Here is a 22,383-nt window from a genome sequence, read left to right as displayed (position 1 = left end):
CTTGGAGGCTTCCTGGAGTTCTCAGGATGTGGACTGAGCTTTGAAGGTTGCAAGGATAGAGACAGGCAGAGGGGACAGGATTTAAGAAATCCTCTTGTCCCTTGCTTTTCAGTTGATAAATATCCCATTATCATATTGGACTCTTCTTGTGAGTGATGACTGTTAATGTGCCTATAATTAGCTCTGTTTCTCTATTTATATCTGACCTTTTCCCCCCCAATTCCTCTGGTGCCTGAGAACTAGTCTTAAATATCCGCAGTGATGGTGCAGAGGCAGGTCCCCATCTGCCCTGTCCCCACCTTGCTCTGAGATGAGTCACCACAGCGAGCGCCTGGCCCAAGTCCCACGCACTTGCCTCTGGTCCTTGTGCGCATGCAGTGATGAGCTTTCCACCTCCTGTGGCGTTTCTTATGCCAAGTCAGGGCATCCCCTCAGGCAAGCTCCCAGGTGACAAGGACAGAATCATGTCGAGGCACCTGACGTGCCTTCGAGTGGGCTCAGAATCAGCCCTGCCTTTTAACCAAGAGACATGAGGGAGCTTCCACCCAGGAAGGAGGAGAATATCCCGGGAGGGGCAAAGCTGAAAGGGAAGCAGGCTCCCGGCAGAACTGAGAAAAGGCACGCGGGCATGTTCCAGGGCTGGTGATGGGAACTGCACCAGGGCGAGCATGCTGCCACCTCACTGACCTGTCCACGTGTGTGTCCGTGTATGTGTGTGTGTGTGCGCATAGGAAGAGGAGAGAAAGAGAAGAAGAAAATAACAAGGCAAGGGAGGCCACAGTGATGAGGCAGAGAAGAGAGAAATGATAAAGGAACCACTGGAGAAAAGGAGGAGGTAGTCAAATAAGAGCAAAAACCCCAGAATCTGCTCTTCTCCCTTGTGTGTGACTTTGCTTTGATTGTGGACATGAAATGGACAGTTCAGGACTTCCTACACTTGGTTATTTGAGCTAACAAAATATTCTTCCTGCCCATAAGAGGGTCAGGAAAAGCATCCTTGCCTTCATTCTGCAGTGGGTATGGTCCACACCTCTTAGTCACCTCACTGTGCCTCCCTCTTCCTGGGTGTGAAGTGGGAACACTCAGCCATCCTATTGCCTCTCTGGAATCCTTAAAGCCGCCAAAGATAGCGTTCGGGTTCTCCAAAAAGGGCTTTATGTTTAATGCCAAGATTTACCACGTTAGTAAGGGAAGGAAAGTGTGACTTTTGTACTTCAATAACATATTATGACTAGAAAGCATAAACAAGTATTTATTAGATTGGGTTTGTTACGTTTTCATGTATTCCACCAAGACCTGGCACCAGCCCACCCCTGCACCTGGGACCCACCGTGTGTGTGTGTGTGTGTGTGTGTGTGTGTGAGAGAGAGAGAGAGAGAGAGAGAGAGAGAGAGAGAGAGAGAGAGAGAGAAGATTGGCATGGGAGGAGCACACCCAGCCAGAGCCCCCGGAGATGCTCTCTGTCCCTGCCCAGGACCCTATGACATGGTCCCCACATTGCTGTCTTCCAGATCTCTCCACTCCTCAAGGGCTGCAGTTCAAGACCATCACAGAGACCACCGTGGAGGTGCAGTGGGAGCCCTTCTCCTTCTCCTTCGACGGGTGGGAGATCAGCTTTATTCCGAAGGTAACCCCACCTGTCAGCCCGCTACATGGCCTTCTGTAGAGTGTCCACACCCTCCACGTGGGATCTGGGACAGCAAGGAAGGCACTGGCCCGTAGCTCTCTACACCACTGAGGACACAAAGTGATGTTCTGTGGGTGTCTGGGCTGTACGTGTGGTGAGGGACCCTGAGCCCAGCATGCTGGCTGGCTTGAGGTGACAGAGGATGGATGTGGGAAGCAGCCACCAGCCCCGCTCTCTGCTCAGAAAGCTCTGGGGTTTCGTGGACTGTGATTAATGAGCCTGAACACCACGCCTTCTGAGACCTGGGGCTTCTCTCTAGGACATAAAAAAGCCACCTGAGCCAGTCACGTGGTCAGCCCTGCTTTATCCTGTGCACACAGATGCACCAGAGTCCGCTTGCAAGGCTTCCGTCTCTCACAGCTAGAGGTGCAACCCAAAAACACCTTTCGTTACCTATTAATTGAGCAAAATTTCCCTTAAACAAGTTACATCATTCATCTTTGAGTTAAAAGTATCCCAAGATGCGTTTCTGTTCAGTAAAGTCATATTTTATTTTCCTAATCCTAAAACGAACATTTCCACGTTGCCAGCAGTACCTGACTAGTTGTGGTTTTCCAGAGTTTGTTGACCCCACTGATGTTCTTCCTACTGTATCACTCATAGGGGTATAATGTTTAATCAGACTCCTTCCCTCTAGCTTCATCTTTCAATATCAAAGAGCATTTTTTCTGTCATTCATCAGACTTAATGATACATGACACATTGTTGGCTAATAAGACTGTGATTTCACCATTCTTAGAGGCATGAGCTGTAGGAGCTACAAAAGACCTTCAAGTTCACAGAGTAGACCCCTCATTTTACATCCAGTTCCCATAGTTTATAGAGACAGAAACTCTGTGAACTTAAACTTACACAGCTAGTTGGTGGCAGGCTTTATCAGGAGCCCAAGTGTCCACGGCTCTGTCCACTAATCCAAGAGGCCCCCCTCTGCCATGTGGATGTAGTCATGTCATAGCAACCTAAATACATCTAAACAGACATTCTGTACAAATATTTTATTGTATGTCTTATTTGTGTTCAAATGACCAGTAAAGTTTGACAGGCAGATGAGTTTATAATGCAGAGAAAATCATGCCACCCTACTGCTCAGGCAAGAAAAAAACTGCCAGCCTTGCTTGTTTTACATACAATATGTGACAAATAAGAGGGGCTGGCTAGGGCATGCCAAGGTCAAACACATTGCCACAGAGAATAATTGTGTGATCTGTGGGTCGGGGCCACTGAGCGGCATGTGTCACACTGATTTCCACGAGTTTGGCTCTGCAGAACATACAGGGCACTCTGGGTAGCATGAAAAGAGACCAAAGAATAGAGGAGAGGAGCAGTGCCACAGAACAGTCCTCTTGTCCCCTCAATTTCCAGGGACACACATAGAAAATTGTTAATAGACAGGTAGGTAGGTAGATACTCAATCTGGGACCCAATGTCATCATGTTGATCTTTCTCATTTTCCCTTCTACCATTTTTCTCCTTCCTCTCTCCTTTGTATTATTCTTTGTTCCACACTTCCTTTTTCTCTTCTCTGTACTTATAGTTGGTTGTGTCACTGACTCCTAACACATCTGGGTGAAGAGGAAACAAGACATTGACAAATTTGCACCCTGAGTAACACTATGAGAAACTCCAGACACAGCAAAATACAGCTCTGCCTCATTAAAAAAAATCTGCAAACATCTTAGTTTGGAAAGTGTGTGTGTGTGTGTACACAGAGCTGTTTACACTCATACGCAACTCTTATATGTAGCCAAGAACATGCTCATCAAGATGAATGCAAACTGTAACCATCAACCTTCTCATCTTTGGCAAAAGCTAAGCTACATCACCTCATGACTAATTTGTATTGGCAAATTCAATAGACTCAGGAAAGGCCAAAGAAATGTTCTTGAAAATTGGTTTTCTCCGTTTGCCAAAGCCTCCTATAGGGGTGGCCTTCTCCCTGAGCCTGGTGAGACTCATCCCTGGCCCCAGACACTCCGCTGTCCTCATGGAGGGGAGAGGAGGAGTCCCCATTTTTAAATGACAATTCACAACCAGTGGAACACTTTTCTTTCCCAGTGACTTTTGTTTTCTCTGCATCTCCCTTCCCCCACCCAGAACAATGAAGGAGGGGTCATTGCCCAGCTCCCCAGCGATGTCACATCCTTCAACCAGACTGGACTAAAGCCTGGGGAGGAGTACCTTGTCAACGTGGTGGCCCTGAAGGAGCAAGCCCGGAGCCTCCCCATCTCGGCCAGCGTGGCCACCGGTGAGTGCCTCCTGCCTGTCTCCCGAGGCTACCCCTGGTTCACTCACGAGGAGGAACTACAGACTTGTCGGAGATGTAGAGACAAAGGGGCAAGGACATCTCCCAGAGCTGAGAACAGCATTGGCACCTGCAGATGGACCTCTGCCAGATGCTAAGCAGAACCTCTTCCTTACTGCTTCTTGCAAGCATAGGAATTTGGGAGGGTATTCTGTGGGGAAATTCTATGTTAAGATGTCCAGTGTGTTTCTCCCAGCCTTACTCATCAAGAGGTCTCATTTGTCAGCTCCTAGTATCTTGAGTTTTGGAACCTACATGAGGTTTAGAGAAAGTCATCCAACCCTTCTTAATTCACTTTACAATGACGAATAATAAGGACTCTGTCATTGACTTGACATGAGGATTAAATCAGATAATGCATGGAAAGTAATCAGCACTGTGTTGATGAGAGTGAGTGCTCAATACCTGGTATATACACATGTGCTCAGAGAACACACTTAGACATGAGAGTGGAGGGAAGCGTCATTAAAGACCAGGAGTATAGTGAGTGCTCAATACCTGGTATATACACATGTGCTCAGAGAACACACTTAGACATGAGAGTGGAGGGAAGCGTCATTAAAGACCAGGAGTATAGTGAGTGCTCAATACCTGGTATATACACATGTGCTCAGAGAACACACTTAGACATGAGAGTGGAGGGAAGCGTCATTAAAGACCAGGAGTATAGTGAGTGCTCAATACCTGGTATATACACATGTGCTCAGAGAACACACTTAGACATGAGAGTGGAGGGAAGCGTCATTAAAGACCAGGAGTATAGTGAGTGCTCAATACCTGGTATATACACATGTGCTCAGAGAACACACTTAGACATGAGAGTGGAGGGAAGCGTCATTAAAGACCAGGAGTATAGGTTGGGTCACTGTTCAAGGTGAACTTAAGTTTATTATTTCCTCCGCACAGCTCCTCTCATGCAAGATCTTTATTTCTAGGTTTGATTCACTCACTGCATCGTGTTTTGCCTTATCATTTCCTTGGCTAACAAAGGCTATAAATTAGCAATTATAATGCATACGTGTGTGCCCTCACTAAGAATTTTTCAAAAGTTATAAATAGCATCTGGTATCATGTTTGTTCTGATTTTAGGGATGGGAGGAATTGAGACTGGAAGGTTAAGCAACTTCCCCTGTGAGTAAATGAGATAGGCGAATTTTGGTACAGCTTTATTTTTCATAAACAGAAATTGACACTGAAGAAAGCCAGTCAGGGCAAAGGCCGAGTTGGCCAGGATAGGGAGCCACAAGGCTATGTAATGAGACACATTGCGTTAGTGATTCATGCTTTGCTCATTGGATCCACACTGAGCAGTATCAGGTGCTGAGGCTTATGCTCAATAGAGAAAACACTGGTTTAAAACTGTTGTGGAATTAGGTTATGTTCCATCAGAGCACTGGGGTTCCATGGCAGCATCCCAAGGTCAGGACGAGGGGACATCCAGGCCTCTGACCACTCTCTCCAGGCGTGCCACACCCGCCAACCACGGCAGCTTCACTGTCATCTCTTGTACATTCTGTACAGTCATTTAAGAGTTTGTGCTTTAATTCCTCCTTCCAAAAAGAGGCTTTTAAACCAGAGTTCTAGACCAAATGTGTTTTAGAAGAAACTGCACAGCCATGAAGCCTGCAAGTGCTCTGCAGGAATCTCTCCGGCTGCCGGGAGGGCTCCACATCTTTGCTCCCCAAGGTTATCTGGAGCCTGAGGTTGACCTTTTCATCGCGTGTGTAGATTCTCCTTTCTGATGTGGAATGTTCCTTCCTGTGATTGGATAGTAAGAAAGCGTTAGTTGGAAGCAAAAGACGATGAGAAGGCAGTGGTTCATCAGAGGGCCCAGGGCATTACAGTTGCAGAATATTTTTCTTCCAAAATATAGGATGTTCCCCCAAAATGTATACTCACACGTTGAATAATTATAAAGGCAGGATTTATTAAAATACATTTTATTTTCAACATTGAGCTAGCTATCAGCTGTTACAGGGTGTATACATTTTTGGGGAAACCCTGTATTGACAGCACTTACAGAAGGTAGTCCAATACCACCTTAGTCTTCTTCTTAATCCACATTTTTACATTTGCAGGATTTTTTGGTTTGGAAGTTTCTTAAGAGGAAAATGCAAAGTTCCAGACCTGAAAATGTGTGGTAAAGCTAGGGAGAATTGTTTTTCCAAAAGGAAAACATCCTAGTTAATATTTTGGTGTTGTGTTCAGAGTTGTGAAGAAATGGAAAGAAGAATAATTACTCCAGTTTACTTTCTGAGTAGGACCTGTGTTTGTTTAGAATTTTGGGCCCAAGTTGAAAGCAAGCTGACCTCTCCTGGCTGGGATGGGATAGCTCACGGAAGTGGCCAAGGAAGGGCAGAATCCAAGAGCAGAGTGGCTGCAGAAAGTACGGTTGCTCCAAACCCTGCCTGCTATTTTTAGAAAATGATTGTTTAATTATTTCCTTCTGCTAAGGTCTGACCTACACTAACCCCCTCCTGCGAGGCTCCAAGGCCTCATCAGGCTCTCAGACTGGCTTCTTGCAGGCAGGTCATTTTGGGAATGCAAATTACAAGACCTCCTGCAGCTGGAGCACTCAGCTACACAGTCACACTCTCACAGGGACAGCGCGTTAAGCCTAGGGTTTGGGGGAAGGAAAGAGTTGAAGGACAAAAGCTTTACCTGGTCATTTGCGTTTCTGTGACATCTTTCTTTCTTCCCCAAGAAGTTCCAGTTCATTGGAACACTTCATCTTCCTTCTCCTAGATACAGGGGATCACCCATCCATTCCTCCCATCATCCAGCGCCCATTTCCTGAGTGACTACTATGTTTCAGGCATTAAGCTTATAACGGCAGGTAGGAGACCATTTAAAAATGGCCCAGCTTACCTAAAACCCCTAAGTACAGCAAGCCTAAAACATCTGGATGTGTTCCGTTCAATCATATTGTTACCCCAGATATGAAAAACAAAACTGCATTTTAACTCCAAACCAGGTGGCACCACAATGGTCTGCTGATTTTCATTTGGGCTATTTGTTACTAGACCCCAAATCCTAAGCTGCGTAATAGAGAACAAAACTGGCTAGACCCAGAAAGCGGGTGGGGCGACCAGGGAAAGGCCCAACTCGGCAAGAGTGAGAGGCTTGGGTCGGACTGAGACCGGGCCCAGGGAGACACTCCATCTTGGAGACAGCAGGAGGCGGTCGAGCGTGGGCAGACGACAAACCAGTCTCAGGCTCTCTGGTAATGAGGAGGTAAGCTTTCTTAATGAGCTGAGGCAGGGAAGAGAACTTATCGGAAGGACAGTGTCTCATGGAACCCCCAGGGCCAGAAATGCATGGGGGGCTCATGAAAGACTTGAATCAGAAAATGGAGAATTGGGAATCGAGTTCCTGTCTCTATCTAGACACTCCTCTGAGTCACTCATTTCTGCTTCTCTCTGTACTTCTGCCCCTAAAACTCTGTCCCCAGTTCCCATGGGGATTCTCTGCAACACTAGCGGGGTGTTCGGTGTCCTGCAACTCAGCTCCATCCTCTCTGCCCAGGGAGAGTATCGGCCACCACAGGGGAGGGCTCAGTCCGCAAGGCTGGCCTCCACTTTAGATGCCAGTCGCTCTCATGGTCACACAGCTAAGCAGAGTCTCTGGTTCTAATTCCAAACCCTTGAACAGTATTAACAGCAATCAGCTCCAGTCACTGAGTAATTCAAAGCAGGCCTGGTGGCCTTGCAGACATACCATGAGGAGTGAAGACCATTTTCCATTCTCCTCACCAGACCTTTCTCTCTCAGTTTTTCTTCTATATTCTCTCACCTCCCCCCACACCCATCATCTAATTCAATGTGCACAAGATGAATGGTGGGACCCCTAGGAAACCAGCCAGGTTTTCGAGGGTAACACCACCCCACCATAAGGTCCCCTCAGCTGCTCAGTGCCAGCATCCAGGGCTCATGAGGGGCTGCGTGTGACTGCAGTGTCCTTCTGGCTCAGGAATGTGCAAGAGCATGTTGGGAAAATAGCCCACAAGAGATGGGTCCAAAACCAAGGTCCTCTTTTGTCAGAAGAGCACGTTTCCCTAGAAGGCACGTTCCATGTCAACAATGCAAATGTCTGTTGGCTGTCGGTAGCGTCTTAGCAGCTGTGTTGACTGTGTTGCTCGCATGGCTGAGCAGGGACATCTTTTGGATACTCGTGATGCCCCATTTGGCAACTGTGTTGGAAGTCTCAGGTGTTTAGATGAGGCTGATAATTTCATAGATCTTTCCTCAGAGCTGGGCGCTGGGGCTCACGCCAGAAGCTCAATTCTCTGTCCAGACAGAAGCAGCCCTGGCCCTCTCAAGCCAGCCAAGATGGGAAAAACTCAGCCTGGTGACAGGAGATGCAGGAAACTGAATTCCGGTGTCAGTTACCCTGCTTCCAAACTGCATCCTCCGAAAAGAGATGTCTCCTTACTGTGCCTCCTTCTCCCCATCTGTGAAATGGGATCATAACACCCATCCCTTCCCTGACTGATGTAAGGAGAAGGGAGAGAGCTCATTTCTCAAACGTCCTTCTGTTTGACCCTTCTCCTTCAGTCATTGACGGGCCCACGCAGATCCTGGTGCGAGATGTCTCCGACACCGTGGCCTTCGTGGAGTGGACTCCCCCTCGAGCCAAAGTCGATTTCATCCTCCTGAAGTATGGCCTGGTGGGCGGGGAAGGCGGGAAGACCACCTTCCGGCTGCAGCCTCCCCTGAGCCAGTACTCAGTGCAGGCCCTGCGGCCCGGCTCCCGCTACCAGGTGAGCGTCAGTGCCGTCCGTGGGACCAACGAGAGCGAGGCCTCCACCACCCAGTTCACGACAGGTAAGGCTGCGGCGGGGCAGAGGGATGACAGGGGATGAGCCAGCGGTGGTACCGTCATGGCAAGAATGGTATTCGTGGGTTAGAGGATGCGTGCTGGGGCACCCAGGTCACCATGGTCATTGCAAGAAGGAAGCATGAGATTTCGGTGCCCCTGGTGACACTGCGTCACAGTGGAGGGCCACGCGTGTACCCGTGGTGGGAGCCATGTTCTCGTCCCACCTGTTTCCAGCCAGACCTGGGACCTGCTCTAAGCCTCGTCTCATGGCTTCAGCTATTTTGTTTGTACAATGTAAATTGTCTTGAAGACGGTTACACATCCATATGACGAGCCCAAATGGCAGTTTGGGGAGGGGCCCTTTATTGCTGCTTGCAGAGAGTGTTGTAATACTTCTGTAAGTCCATCATGACTGCACGGCATGATGGCACCCCCTGGATTTGGAAGGACCCTCATCTGAGATCCTGTGTCTGCCATTAGTTTGTAAGTGTGACCTCGAAGGCTAGGGGCAGACTGGCTCCCTCCCACAGACAGCGGGCGGAGTGAAGCAGGTCAGTGTCCCCATCTTGTGATGATGCCAGCCCCTCCACCCCCAAAACTGTCGGGACTCTTAAAGAGCTTCACCGACAGCCGGGAAAGGCCAGGCCTCTAGGGGACCTGCTCCCCAACTCTCCCGGAGCCCATGGCTGGACTCCACCCCACCCAGGTGCCAATCAGATTTGTTACTGAACACTCCGCAGCAACCCAAAATCACTCAGGGCCTCGCGTGCAGAGCAACCTCCATAGTGACCCTTCTGGTGAATTCAAGGTCAGCCCTTCCTGCCCCACCCCACGCCCCATACACAGAACACTGCCTGCTCAGGTGCTGGGGCCTCCCATGGGCCACAGTCCTGCATTCCTTTTAAAATTTAAAACAGGTTTTGTTTGAAACGTGGTTTATTTGTGCTTTACTCGGATAAGGAGTTCAAAAAGGCAGGAAAGGGGATGAGAGCCCTTGAGCAGCAGATGAAAAGCAAGTGCTTGATGTTTAGGTTGACAAGATGGAGGCAGGATTGGCTGGTGGCCCAGAAAAATTCCAATCAAGACGATTACATTCTGCTTCCGGGAAGCGGCCCTGAGTCTCGGTTCATTGCTGCATGAGTCTCTGTTGCGGGTTGCCTGGCAGATTGGCAGATGTTAGGAGGCTGCCTTCGCATTGCGGCCTCAGCCCACACCTCCAACCTGCCCCTCTCTGCTCCGGGGTGCAGGGGCATGGGGAGTGTGGGGATACGGAGAGTGAGCAGCTTTGCCCATAAGCCCTCAGGGCTGGGGGTTGGCAGGTGCCAGTGGAATGATGAGTGTGCCTGGCCCCTCGCGGTAGGGCCCTCAGTCATTTCAGAACCCCGCTTAAATTCACATTAGCCAAAGTGCTTTTCCAGGTGATGGCTTCAACACCAGGCGAGCACTAATTGCACAGACAATTAAAACAGAGATTTGCTTCCTGCGTGGTGAGTGGGATGTTAGGGCTGCTCAGAAAAAGCAAAGAGCTCAGATGGAAGCTCGCTGAGGCCAGTGGCAAGAGAGCGCCAGCCCGAGAACACCAGAGGCCTGTCTCTGCACCTCCCTGCCCCATGGTGGCTCTGGTTCTAGTTTCAGGAAGTTCCTGGGACCCCTCCCTCTGAGCACATCCCCAAAGCACTGAACACAGCCATCACGGCGTTTGGCCAACCAGCAGCTACTGCTTTAACTGAACGCACAAACCCCTATGAACACTGTTATGAGTTGAATTGTGTCCCCTACAAAGATGTGGAAGTCCTAATGCTCAGTACCTGTGTATGTGACCTAATTTGGTTGATCAAATAAGAGGTCATTAGAATGGACCTTATGCCAATATGACTGTGGGAGAATTTGTCGTGAACTGGGGAAAGGAGGGAATTTGAACCCAGATGGACACGCATACACGGAGAACGCCACATGAAGATGAAGGCAGGGAACAAGCCAAAGGTTGCAGGCAAACCAGCAGAGAGAGGCACGGGACAGACTCTCCCTTGCAGCCCTCAGAAGGAAACAACCCTTTCAACACCCATCTCAGACCTCTAGTCCATGGGTCAATACATTTCTGTCGTCTCAGCCCCAGGAAACTAACGCAAAGGCCAAGTCACCACATGGGAGCCACAGCCTGCTCAGCAGTGAGAGCACCTGCCACCTCACCTCCAGGACCAGCTGCCTTTAGGCGAAGCTGTTCCTGTCCCTGAACCGCCTCCTCCCAGGCATGCTTCAGAGCCCCGCAGCTGGGATACTTAACAAGGCTTTTCTAACAGCTTTAAGGGAACAGACAAGCCAGAGAACTGCCAGTATTCATCCAGGCACCTCACATGCACTCACTGAACACCTACTAGGTCCAGGCACTGTCCCACGCACCGAGGCTACAGAATAAGTGAGCCAGACAAGGCCCAGGTTCTCATGAGTTACATTCCAGTGGGGACACTGGACAAGGAAGAAGAGAAGAAACACACAGGCCACTTCAGCCATGAGCATTATGCTGAGAATCAAAACGGATGACGTAGAGAGAAGTTCAGAAACATCTGTCCGAGGAGATAAAGATTTAATCAAGACCTCCGGTTACCTAAGCCAAGTGAGGATCCAGGAAGAGCATTCCAGGCAAAAGTAGCAGCCGGTGCAAAGGCCCTGAGGCAGGAATCGCGTGATGTGTCTCAGGGGCAGGAACAGAGGCAGCGCAGCCCGAGCACAGTGAACGAGGGGAAGTGTCACAATGTGTTGTCTGCGAGGCAGGGGCTTGATCACACAGAGCCTGCCGGCCACCCCAAGAGTTCTAATAGGAAGCGAGAGGCAAGTTTTCAGCAGGGAATCACTGGGTTTACTTTACATTTTAGAGATTAGATGTGGCTGCTACCAGAGCCCCAAGCCCCAGGGTACCCCTGGGGCCCCCACCGGACATCTGCCTTTGCCTTGCCCCTGGCTTGCTGACAAGTGGCTGGGACCAGCCCAGCAGCCAGAGGTCAGGCTTCAAGACCATTTCACTCCACCAGGCTTGACCTCTTCTGACATCATGGACATTGAAAATGTCTGGTCCCTAATCACAGGGTGCAGGCCTTAAGGCAAAGCAAACAAAAACAGTTTCCAAGGTCTGGGATTTTTGAAAAGCAGGTACAGGACTCAGCCTGAGCCCTAAGCCTCAGCATAAACCTCAGCTATTGTCACTGCAGTTCCATTCAGCCCGGTCCAGTCCCTCATCCCAGCCTCTCCTCGGGCGTGGGACTGAGCGCTGTGGGGTGCAGGGAGGTCCTCCCACATGCCTCTCAGTCCAAGCTCCTCTCTCCACCCAAGTGCTGCAGGAGTAACAACAGCCCGTCGAAAAGGCGCAGTTTCCGATGCTAAAGCCACACTGAGCAAGGAAACGTTTCTCAGAAAAAGTAGCTGCAAAGACCTAAATCTGCCCGAAGTCTCACCAAGTTCCCATAACTAAAGGGAACACTCGTCACCCTGAAGCTGCTCGCAGATGGAGTCATGCACTCGTCTTCCCCAGGCGCAGCTGGGGGACGCTGGCCTGGCACTCGCCAGTTGAAGCCGGCTACTCCAGGCTTCCTCAGAACTAGCGGCTGGCCCACTGCACAGTCCAGTCCACGTCTCGACAACAAGACCTGTTCGCATCGTTGTCAGTGGCCGTTTATCCTGCCAGCGCCTGTTACCCCGCAGCGTGTCAGTGTTCTTTTTGCCAAAATAAGCCTGAGATGACCAGTCCTGGGAGAGAGAACCAGCCCCCAGGATTGTGGGAGAGACCACAATGGCAATGGTCTCTTTACTGCGTTGGAATTATTGGACCCCACAGAGCAAGCATGGGGGGTTCCCTGTTGTTGGAACTCAGAAAGCGCTTCGGAGGCAATGGGAAGTCCGTCCAGGGCTTGGGCACCGGTTTTTACACCAGGCCACGCACATCATCTGCATCGTCTAGTCTATACAACAATCTAAAATGTCAGTACTATTAGCCCATTTTACAGACGTGGCCATCAAGGCCCAGTGAGGTGACAAGTAATTGGCAGAGTTGCGGCTCAAACTGAGGCCTGACTCCAAAGCCCACGTTCTGTCCACTGTCTACCACATCACGCAGAACAGAGTTTATTCTTGCATTATTATTAATTCTTGCATATTTTTCCATATGAACAACTGTCAAGCTATTTTTGCCCACCCCTGTATATAGCATTTTCTAACTGCAAACCTTCCAGCAGCATCTGTACAGGTAAGCAGGGAGGACAGCTTCAGAATCTTGGCGTCAACAAGCCTCCTTTCTGTTTGGTGGTCAAACGCGAAACTGCGCTAGTCTAGTCCAGCTCCCTCACCTGCACACAGTTTCTCCTGCCAGCACTTGTTACCTTGTGACCGGTGTCTCTGGTTTTGTCCTGTCCGGGTTTTTCCTTGCTTAGTTTCAAGCTTATGATACAAACCGGTTCAGTTTAAATGTCTAGAACGCCGCTGGAAATTCCGAGCGGAAACGGGGGAAGAGTAAAGTGTGCTGATAACTAACTCCTAAGCAAAACTATCCAAACTCGCTGGAATGTGTGGTGGCCAACCTGGCTGCAGGGCAGCCTGGGGCCACTCACACAAGAGGCAGGGTCAGGAGGTGTGGGCTGTCACTGCAAAGCTTGTTTATGTTCAAGATGCATGACAAATGCACATTATCCTGTGTGATCTGGGTGATGTCTGACTCTTTTTTAGAGATTGACGCCCCCAAGAACCTGCGGGTTGGCTCCCGCACAGCCACCAGCCTGGACCTCGAGTGGGACAACAGTGAGGCGGAGGTTCGGAAGTACAAGGTTGTGTACAGCACCCTGGCAGGCGAGCAGTACCACGAGCTGCTGGTCCCCAAGAGCGTTGGGCCAACCAGCAGAGCCACCCTCACCGGTGAGTGAGAGCATGTCCACACTCTCACAGCTCTCTTCCCGCCCACCTCCACCACCGCCAGGTGCCACTGATTTAGTCTCTCGCGTGCCTAGCATATCGCGTATGTCCCCTACTCGCCATCGCGCGCCATCGCCTGGTCTCGGACCCTGTCACGTCCTGTCTTACATGTCAGGGACATCCATTGCTCTTGGATAAACACCAAACCTTAGCCAAGCCCACACGGCCTGCCTGGCTTTCCTGCCATCTTCTCCAGTCTCCCCTCCCTCCCTGGGCTCCAGGCCCACAGGTGTGCTCCTCTCAGTCCCTCAAGCACCTTGTCCATTCCCGGCGGGTCAGGTCCCGTCTGCAGCCTCATCTCGCTGGTCACCACTCCCCTCCCTGGACCCTGTTTGTCCTGCGTACCGTGCTGGGTGATGCAGTTGTCAGTGTCCACTCTCCACCTAAAGCTCTGTGGAAGGTGGACTGTGTTTGCTTCTGCTCGTCATTGGCTCCCCAGTGTCCAGCATCTAGCACTTACTGAGTTCTAAATAAGCGGTGGGTGGGTGGATGGATGGAACTTTAAGTGTTCACTGTGACTGAGAAATAGTGATAAGGTAAGAGGCTGGTGGGGCCTTATACACCGTGTCTAGAATGGGAGTCACCGGGATTTTTAAATAAGGTGATGTAAGGCCTAGATCTGTGCAGCTGCAGCATGGAGACGGGGCGAGGGGAGCAAGGACAGAGGCAGACACTGGTCACGAGGCCATGCTGGAGTCAATGGCAGGGATGATGGTAGTGTGGAGTAGGACGACACCCAAGGTCACCATGATGCCTGGCTGGGAGCATTCCCTGTCCCCATGGAGACGGGGTCCCAGCCAGTGCTCCTCCTGGGCTTCAGACACACCCACCCAGGTGGACTCCACTGACAGGTAGATGACGGGAACGCAGGGCGCGTTTAATATGTGACGTGCACAGCAGCCTCGGATGAGGGCTGCCAACGCGCCCGCACACACAGCCTCTGCTCAGTGTGCCGTGGCTTCCTACTGGAGCACTGGCCATCTTAGCAGACGGGAGGCACAGCAAATGGTCGCACAGTAAACAAGGGCAGTGGAAGCAAAGCTGTTTCCTCCTGAGCTGAAATCCCAGGCCGCCTTGCCCAACAAGGCCGGTTAAAGCAAATATAATAAATGCACTTTCCAGGCAGATGCACTTCTGAAAACACAGCCAGGAGACGCAAGGATATGCTGACCAAGCAGGTTAATGGGGGTGAATTAGATGTAGTGGGAACAGACCAGCTGGCAGAAGGGCTTTTACCAAGAGCTGGAGACATTCACAAAAACTAAGCTAAACCAAAAAGCTGAAATGATGCAGCAGGGAGCCGATTCTAAGCGCAGCCCATCCCTGCCTAAGCCTCAGGCTGGTTTGGCAATTAGCACTTTCCAAGGATGATGGCTAGTTGTTAGGATGGCAGATACACCATAGAATCATGAGAGAGATAGAAAAGAGCGCAGTCACATCCCAGTCATTATTTCCCTCAACCGGGGGGAAAAAGACTCTACCTTCATTGACCATCAGTGTTATTCCAGTCACCTTCATGTAGGTACAGCTCATTTCACCTTCAGAACACCCCTGAGGGTTGTCGGCATCCCCATTTTATGGATGTGGAAACTGAGGCACTTGGAAACTTGCCCACGTTCACAAAGCCAGCAAGGGGCACAGCTGTGACTCCAAGGCAGTTCCAAGTCCTCATCAAAAGCCTCCCGCTCCGTGCTGCTCCTACTAAAGTAGTAGACTGGAAGGGACAGTCAGCACGTCAGTGCTGCAGACTTACAAGGAAAGGAAAAATTATTAACAAGGAGAGGGCTTGCATAGTCGATGTTTTAATTAGAGTTGGGCTGATGAAATTAACCTATAAATATATATTACTCATAATTATCGCAGGGAGTTCACAGCTGGGGAGATTTATAAAGGCAAATGGCTTTGTGTGACTTGAGGAAACTATGTTGTACTTGCTGAGATGCAAGTTACAAGGACTGTTGGCTCTCGAGCTGCCTTCTGGGGGAACAGAAGGAAGGACCTTGGCTGAGGGGAGGCAAAATGAGGGAGAAGCTCCGCCCCCTTTTTTCTGGTTCTAAACACAGTCATTTGCATTTATAAAAACAAGACCCTGGGCAGGGTGGGAAAGGCACTCCAGGTCACCTGCAGCAATCCCTCCCGAGGAACTTCAGTTCTCTCCGTTCCCACCCTCCCTATCCCCTGATCAAAAAATAATCGGGGCTCCAGGCAGGAGGCCCCACTCCCTTTGAGTGCTTTGCTCATCAGCAGTGCCCTCCCAGCAGAGCTGCGGGGAAGTCAAGGAGATGCCATGTGCGACTCTCTAACAAACTAGTTCATAATAGTGTTCTTGACCATTAGACACTCAAAACTTCCCCTTCAGTGTTTATCCCTCCTTCCTTCCCTCCCTTTCTCCTTCATTATTTTTCTAGATCACCCATTGCTTGCAGCCCAGTGCTTGGCATAGTGTATGTGCTCAAGAAGTCATTGGTTTCCTTCTTCACCAGATTTTTTTTTAATATTTTTTATTGATTTTTTTACATAGAGGAGGGGAGAGGGATAGAGAGAAATATCGATCAGCTGCCTCCTGCACACTCCCTACTGGGGATGTGCCTGCGACCAAGGTACATGCCCTTGACTGGAATCGAACCTGGGACCCTTGAGTCCGCAGGCCAACGCTCTATCCACTGAGCCAAACGGTTTGGGCAGATTTTTAAAATCTCATGAAGGGCAAGGGTGATGTCCATTCAGCTCACCCTGGTGCCCCGTTCACAGCCATGTGCCTGGCACACAGGAGCCTCTCAGTAACATCTGGCGTGTGAGTGCACTGTGTGCCGCAGGAGTTCAGCGCAGAACAGGTTCAGAGGAGAGCTGAGAACAGCGTCACCCTCCAAGCCGAACAAAGGAGGCTCTGTAAGAGATGGAGACCCGCGGTTTCCTACCAGGCGAATTTTCTGAGCTATTGTTAAGAAAGGGAACAGAGCCATTGCTACGTTAGCACTTTCAGGCGTTGGATGGGGAGATAAAGGGAGCATTGATAGAGAGCCATGAGCTCTCGGAGACGTGAGTAACCCCTCGGAGCCCCCGGAGTGCAGATGTATAAATGCACTGGATACGCCTCAGATATACATTTCCTTCTCGGGGAGAACTGCACTTTACCTGCTGGCAGAGAGCAGCGCTCACTTCCACACAGGAAGAAAGCTGCCAAAAATGAAAGGAAAGCAGCAGGCGGGAACCTACCAAGCGAGCCCCGCTTCCCCGCTCCCCAGGTGGAAGGCCTGAGAAGAGAGCACTTGAAATTCTGCTCCATGTTTTTCTGGAAGAAGATGATTCCGTTGTAAATTATTGAACATTTCATTTAAGCTTCATAAATAAGAAACTCGGATGAAAACATTGCATGTTAGATCCGCTTGGCAACATGTAATTTCTGTCTTACTTCCTCGACCTGTCACCCTTCATCTGCTTCGGAGAATTTCTACTTCATTATAGGCAATTGAAGGTCTCAATCAGTTGCCTGGGAAAAGTAGTTTATGTCCCAAAGGTAATCTAATTTCTCCAACCAAGGTTGTGCCTGGGACGCGTGACAGAGATAAATGTGTGCTTTGAAGAGGTCTGGGGCATTGCAATCACCCCATCAATCTAGCCAGGGCCTCACTGCCGCCTGGGCTCCCCGAATCTCTGGTTTCATCAGCAAACCAACAACAGGTGTGCTGAGGACCAGCCTGTACCTGCCTGGGCAACACACAGAAAGAAGAAAGGACCCAGAATCCAGGAATAGTTCTCCAAGCAAGGTAACAAGAATGTTGGCTACTGTCACGATGAGCCACGCACTGCACTTCATCCCCACAGTGACCCTCTGAGATAGATACTGTTATTCATCTGCTTCTACAGAAACTGGCGCTCAAAGACACAAAATTAAGGAATCAAAATGCCCAGGTGGAGAGTGGCAGACCTCAAACTCTGTCTGACTTCCGAGTTCACACTACTAGTGTTGACACTCCCGAGAATAACTAAGGATTAGGAAATGGGCGGGGCTGGCTGAGGAAGGGAATAGACGAGGCCATGCATCCCTGCAGGCGAGCCTGGTCAGCAAGGCCGGGTGGGCTCTGCCCCATCGAGCATGGGGGGATTTACTGCTCAGCCTGCACTGAAGCCACACGGGGTGGGTGCAGACCCTCTGACTGCCCCACAGCACTCCGCTTCCATAAGCCAGGCCATTTGTTAAGGAAACATCGCCCCGTGCCCTTCCTCTCAAAGTCATTCCTGATACATCAGGGATCCTGAGGGAGTCGAGGACCGCTGGCCATCACCAAAGCCGGGAGGAGTCTCCACGCAGAGCCTTTGGAAGGAGCATGGCCCTGCGAACACCTTGATTTTGGCCCTCTAGCTTCCAGAACACTGAGAGAGTACATTTCTGTTGTTTTAAGCCGCCCAGTGTATGGCCATTTGTCATGGAAGCCCCTGGAAACGAATGCAGATGGGAAAGGTTCTTCATCCCACCATGTTGCAAGGTTGTGGTGAGGATCAAACACATGCAGGTGTTCTGCAGAGAAGAAATGTTCCATAAATGCAGAAGAGCACGGTCATCAGCCAGGGCTCTGGGGGCCCAAAGGACTGAGACTGGCCAGGGGGGCCTACGGGTGATGATGTGATCTTGTTGCATTTTTTCTGCAATCCCAGGCCTAATCAATGAGGGTGTTTGATGGCCCCAAAGATGTCTACATTCTAATTCCTGGCCCCTGTGACTATGTCACCTTACATGACAGGAGAGCATTTGCAGGCAACCTCTAGCAGCTGGAAAAGGCAAAGCCATGGACTCTCCCCTAGAGCCTCCGGAAGGCATGCAGACGGATGGAAGCATTTTAGACTGCAGACATCGTGGACTGTAAAATAATAGACTTGTAGTGTTCTGGCCATTCGGCTGTGGGAATCTGTTAGAGTAGCCGTAGGAAATTAATATGCCAGTCAAACCAGTTAGTCTGGAAATCAGTGTGGGAGAGAATAGAGACCCCAGATGATTCCAGATGTCCTGGGAGGCTCCCTGTGATCCTTTGTATTGAACCCCCAAAGGATTTCCCCAGAGAGGTTTACACCCTTTAGTTGGGCAGTTTTTGTAATTTTCTCTATCCTCCCAGGTCCCCAGAGATCATCCTAGAATTGGATTCATATTCTGGGGCCCAAATTATCAACCTTGGGAGGGAATCCACAGCAGCAAGGCTCCTGTGTGCCCCTGCATTGAAGGCCTATGCTCAGAGAGAAAGATCCCCCACTGCCACTCTCTCGAACAGACCAGAAAGCCCCCTGTGGCCTCAGTCACTATACAAACCTCATGTACAACATCCAAGAAAAACTTTAAAGGACTATGTCCACACAGTCCCTCAAGAGTGCACACTCCCCCAATCCACAGTTTAAGCAAGAAAGCCGTTCACCAGTTGTCATCAACCTGAGACTCTAAGTACCATGGAGAGACCTTCCCCAGGAGAGCACACCTCTGACGGCCACTGGCAAGGGGAACCTGCCTGCCAAGGAGACCAGCAGCAAGAAGGAGGCTCTGCACTGACAGTTAGTCCATCCTGTTGACATGGCTCAGATCTCCCCAGTGGTGAAATTGGGGTGTCCTGAGAGGTAAAATTAGGGCGGGTTCAGGAAGGACTAAGCACAAGATCTGAACAGGAATCTAAAATGACTGGCTTCCCTCTTTTTCATCCTTCCCACCATTGACAGACACACAGAATAACATTTGTTTCTGCATCTACCAATAGATCTGATACCCGGCACTGAGTACGGATTTGGAATATCTGCTGTCATGGACTCACAGCAAAGCATACCAGCCACCATGAACGCCAGGACAGGTGAGTAGGAATTGGTACAGAATGAGACCAGGCTTCTGTAATCCCAAGGGGCCACGAGGTTTGTCCTGGCAAAGATTGGTGAGAGGCAGTGCTCCCCCATGAATAGGTCCCTGGGCAACAGCTGTCAGCCTGAAAACGACCACCTCCTGAAACTCTTTGATTCCCTGTGCCTCCCCCTGACATCCAGGATGGAGTACAGGCCTGTGCATGGCCCTCTGTGGTCTAAGGAGCAGTCCAGAGCAGAGGTGGAAAATTCCAAATAAGTCGGCACCACAGCAGACAGAATGTGGTATCCGTTAATGTACTACAGAAGCCCCCAGAAAGACCAGGGGGTGAAGGTCTAGACTCTGAAATAACCCATGAAATCTAAGGGCAATGGAAAAGTCCACACGGATCCTTACTACTCTCCATCCAGCACTTTTCCTTCCAAGTCCCAGGTAAACTTCAGAGCCTCTCTAGTACCTGAGGTGCAAACCATGGGCTGAGCATAGACAATCTCTCTAGAGAACCACGTGGGTCACCAAGAGGCCTCCGATCTACTTGCCTGCACACCCATGGCCATGTCAGTCAAAATGGCCTCAGGAACAGAGGTGGCCACTGTTGCTAGGAATGGCACAGCCCTACCTGTGGCTCCTGTCTTGCCCTGATCAGCTTATTAAGAAAGGCTGAGAGACAATGAATTGGCGGAGCTTGAAAATCAGCAGCCAGCTGATAATGCCCTTCTTCGATCTGTTTGCCAAGCCCCCAGCCATCTTTCAAAGGGAAGGTGCCTAACAACATGTGAGCTAAGTGTCAGCAGGGACAAGCTATCCTCATGGTCGGCAGGACTGCTGATAGTATAGAAATCCACAGCGGGGTCGGGGATGATTCCAATAAATACTGGCCCTCCTGTGTGAAATCGGCTCCTTATGTTTATCCTCAGAACTTGACAGTCCGAGAGACCTTATGGTGACAGCCTCCTCTGAGACCTCCATCTCCCTCATCTGGACCAAGGCCAGTGGCCCTATTGACCACTACCGAATTACCTTTACCCCATCCTCTGGGATCGCCTCAGAAGTCACTGTGCCCAAGGACAGGACCTGGTACACACTGACCGATCTAGAGCCTGGGGCAGAGTACATCATTTCCATCACCGCTGAGAGGGGTCGGCAGCAGAGCTTGGAGTCCACCGTGGATGCCTTCACAGGTACCAGGGCAGCAGCAGCCCAGCTGCACTCAGGGATCCACGGGCCTTAGTGTGAGCAGGTCACCCAGGCAGAATGTGGGTAGAGAAAGAACAGGTAGAGGAGACACTAATAAATCGTCAAGAGGGAATGGTTTGAAGTCAAGGGGAGAGGTGAGCAAAGCCACCTGGATGCCTAAAAATTTGTGTCTGATTGAGTAGCCCAGACAGAGGGGCTGATCTGTCTCTTTCCTCACCTGCACTAAATCAGTGGGTGATCAGAAGACCCCATGGGATCATGTTAAATCCCTGCCAGGATCTAGGTTTTAAATCCTGGATCTTATTATGAATAACTCACAGAGGTCATGCCGGTCTACCCTTCATTTTTGGGTATAGGCTTGGAGAAAGGAGCGTGGACAGGACTGGAGCCGGTGGAGGTGGAACCTCTGGCTCAGCGGGAAAAGGCGTGGTCCTTATTAGCAAGGAAAGCACTTCCCTTCGGTCAGATAGCTCCTCTAGCCTGGTGGCCCCCCTACCTCACCTGTGTTTCAGAACCGCCCATCTCTCTGCTTTGCAGGCTTCCGCCCCATCTCGCATTTGCACTTTTCTCACGTGACCTCCTCCAGCGTGAACATCACCTGGAGTGACCCATCCCCTCCAGCAGACAGACTCATCCTGAACTACAGCCCCCGGGATGAAGAGGAAGAGATGACGGAGGTCTCCCTGGATGCCACCAAGAGGCACGCTGTCCTGATGGGCCTGCAGCCGGCCACCGAGTACATCGTGAACCTGGTGGCCGTCCACGGCACAGTGACCTCTGAGCCCATCGTGGGCTCCATCACCACAGGTGAGGCTGCAGGACTTGACAGAAGGTGGGGACAGTAGCCTTTGACAAGTTAACAAAATTTACCAAGTGAAACACCCAAGGAGCAGGAGAGTGCCTCATTCAGCTAAAGAGGGTCTGTGGAAAAGCCACTTCTTCTGTAGTTACATACAGTGCAAAGATGGGAAACTCCAATTTGAAGGTAGGATGGGCCCAATGTCTCGCGGAGGCCAGGGTTTAAATGTATTGGTCCAGAGGTCCTCCCTCTAGCAGCCTAGGACAAAGCCCTACAGGGAGCTAGTCTGCAAGAAGAAAACCTTCTGCAGTAAGGAGATACCTGTTTCTATTCTGGAGAGCCATCTCTTAACTGCTCATTGATGCAAATGATGCTTCCCCAGAATCAGATGGGACTAGCATTCAACCATGTAGGGCCCTGGGACTCAGAGAACAGGGTTGATTTGCATGTTGTTAGGAAAACACGGGCTCTCTGAGATGGACTGGATCATTCTCATCTCATCGTTCCCAAGTACAGTCCCAGATATTAGTGTGACTGTGGGCGAGGACATGTGTGTTGGGTAGTTTGCTGCATGCTGACCAGAACTCACAACTGGACAAGTGGATTCAACACACCTGGTTTCCATCCAGCAGTTAAAACATTAAAGTGCACAGTAAAAATGAAATAGAGTTTAGCAAAGTGGATTTTCTCTGAAATCCCTCTCCAGTCAATAGGCATTTTTTTCCAAATTGAATCAAAATTGGCTGCTAAAAAAATAAGGGATAGAGACTGACAGAGCTAGGTTTGCCCAA

The 22,383-nt window shown here is 50.3% G+C and overlaps 1 protein-coding gene across 1 annotated transcript in view; it reads left to right on the top strand.

Moving 5' to 3' along the window:
* TNR (tenascin R) overlaps positions 1-22,383 on the top strand; it is a 321,237-nt gene that overhangs the window by 274,630 nt on the left and 24,224 nt on the right. The window contains exons 6-12 of the mRNA XM_081112117.1: positions 1,512-1,627; positions 3,782-3,932; positions 8,543-8,812; positions 13,521-13,706; positions 19,502-19,591; positions 20,514-20,777; positions 21,331-21,600. Of these exons, the coding sequence (XP_080968243.1) occupies positions 1,512-1,627; positions 3,782-3,932; positions 8,543-8,812; positions 13,521-13,706; positions 19,502-19,591; positions 20,514-20,777; positions 21,331-21,600 (1,347 nt within the window). The remainder of the gene's footprint in view (positions 1-1,511; positions 1,628-3,781; positions 3,933-8,542; positions 8,813-13,520; positions 13,707-19,501; positions 19,592-20,513; positions 20,778-21,330; positions 21,601-22,383) is intronic.

Source organism: Myotis nattereri, assembly GCF_964212035.1.
Source record: "Myotis nattereri genome assembly, chromosome: 18".
NCBI lineage: Eukaryota > Metazoa > Chordata > Mammalia > Chiroptera > Vespertilionidae > Myotis > Myotis nattereri.
The sequence above is the reverse complement of the archived record's forward strand: the minus strand, read 5'-3'. Positions and strand labels throughout refer to the sequence as shown.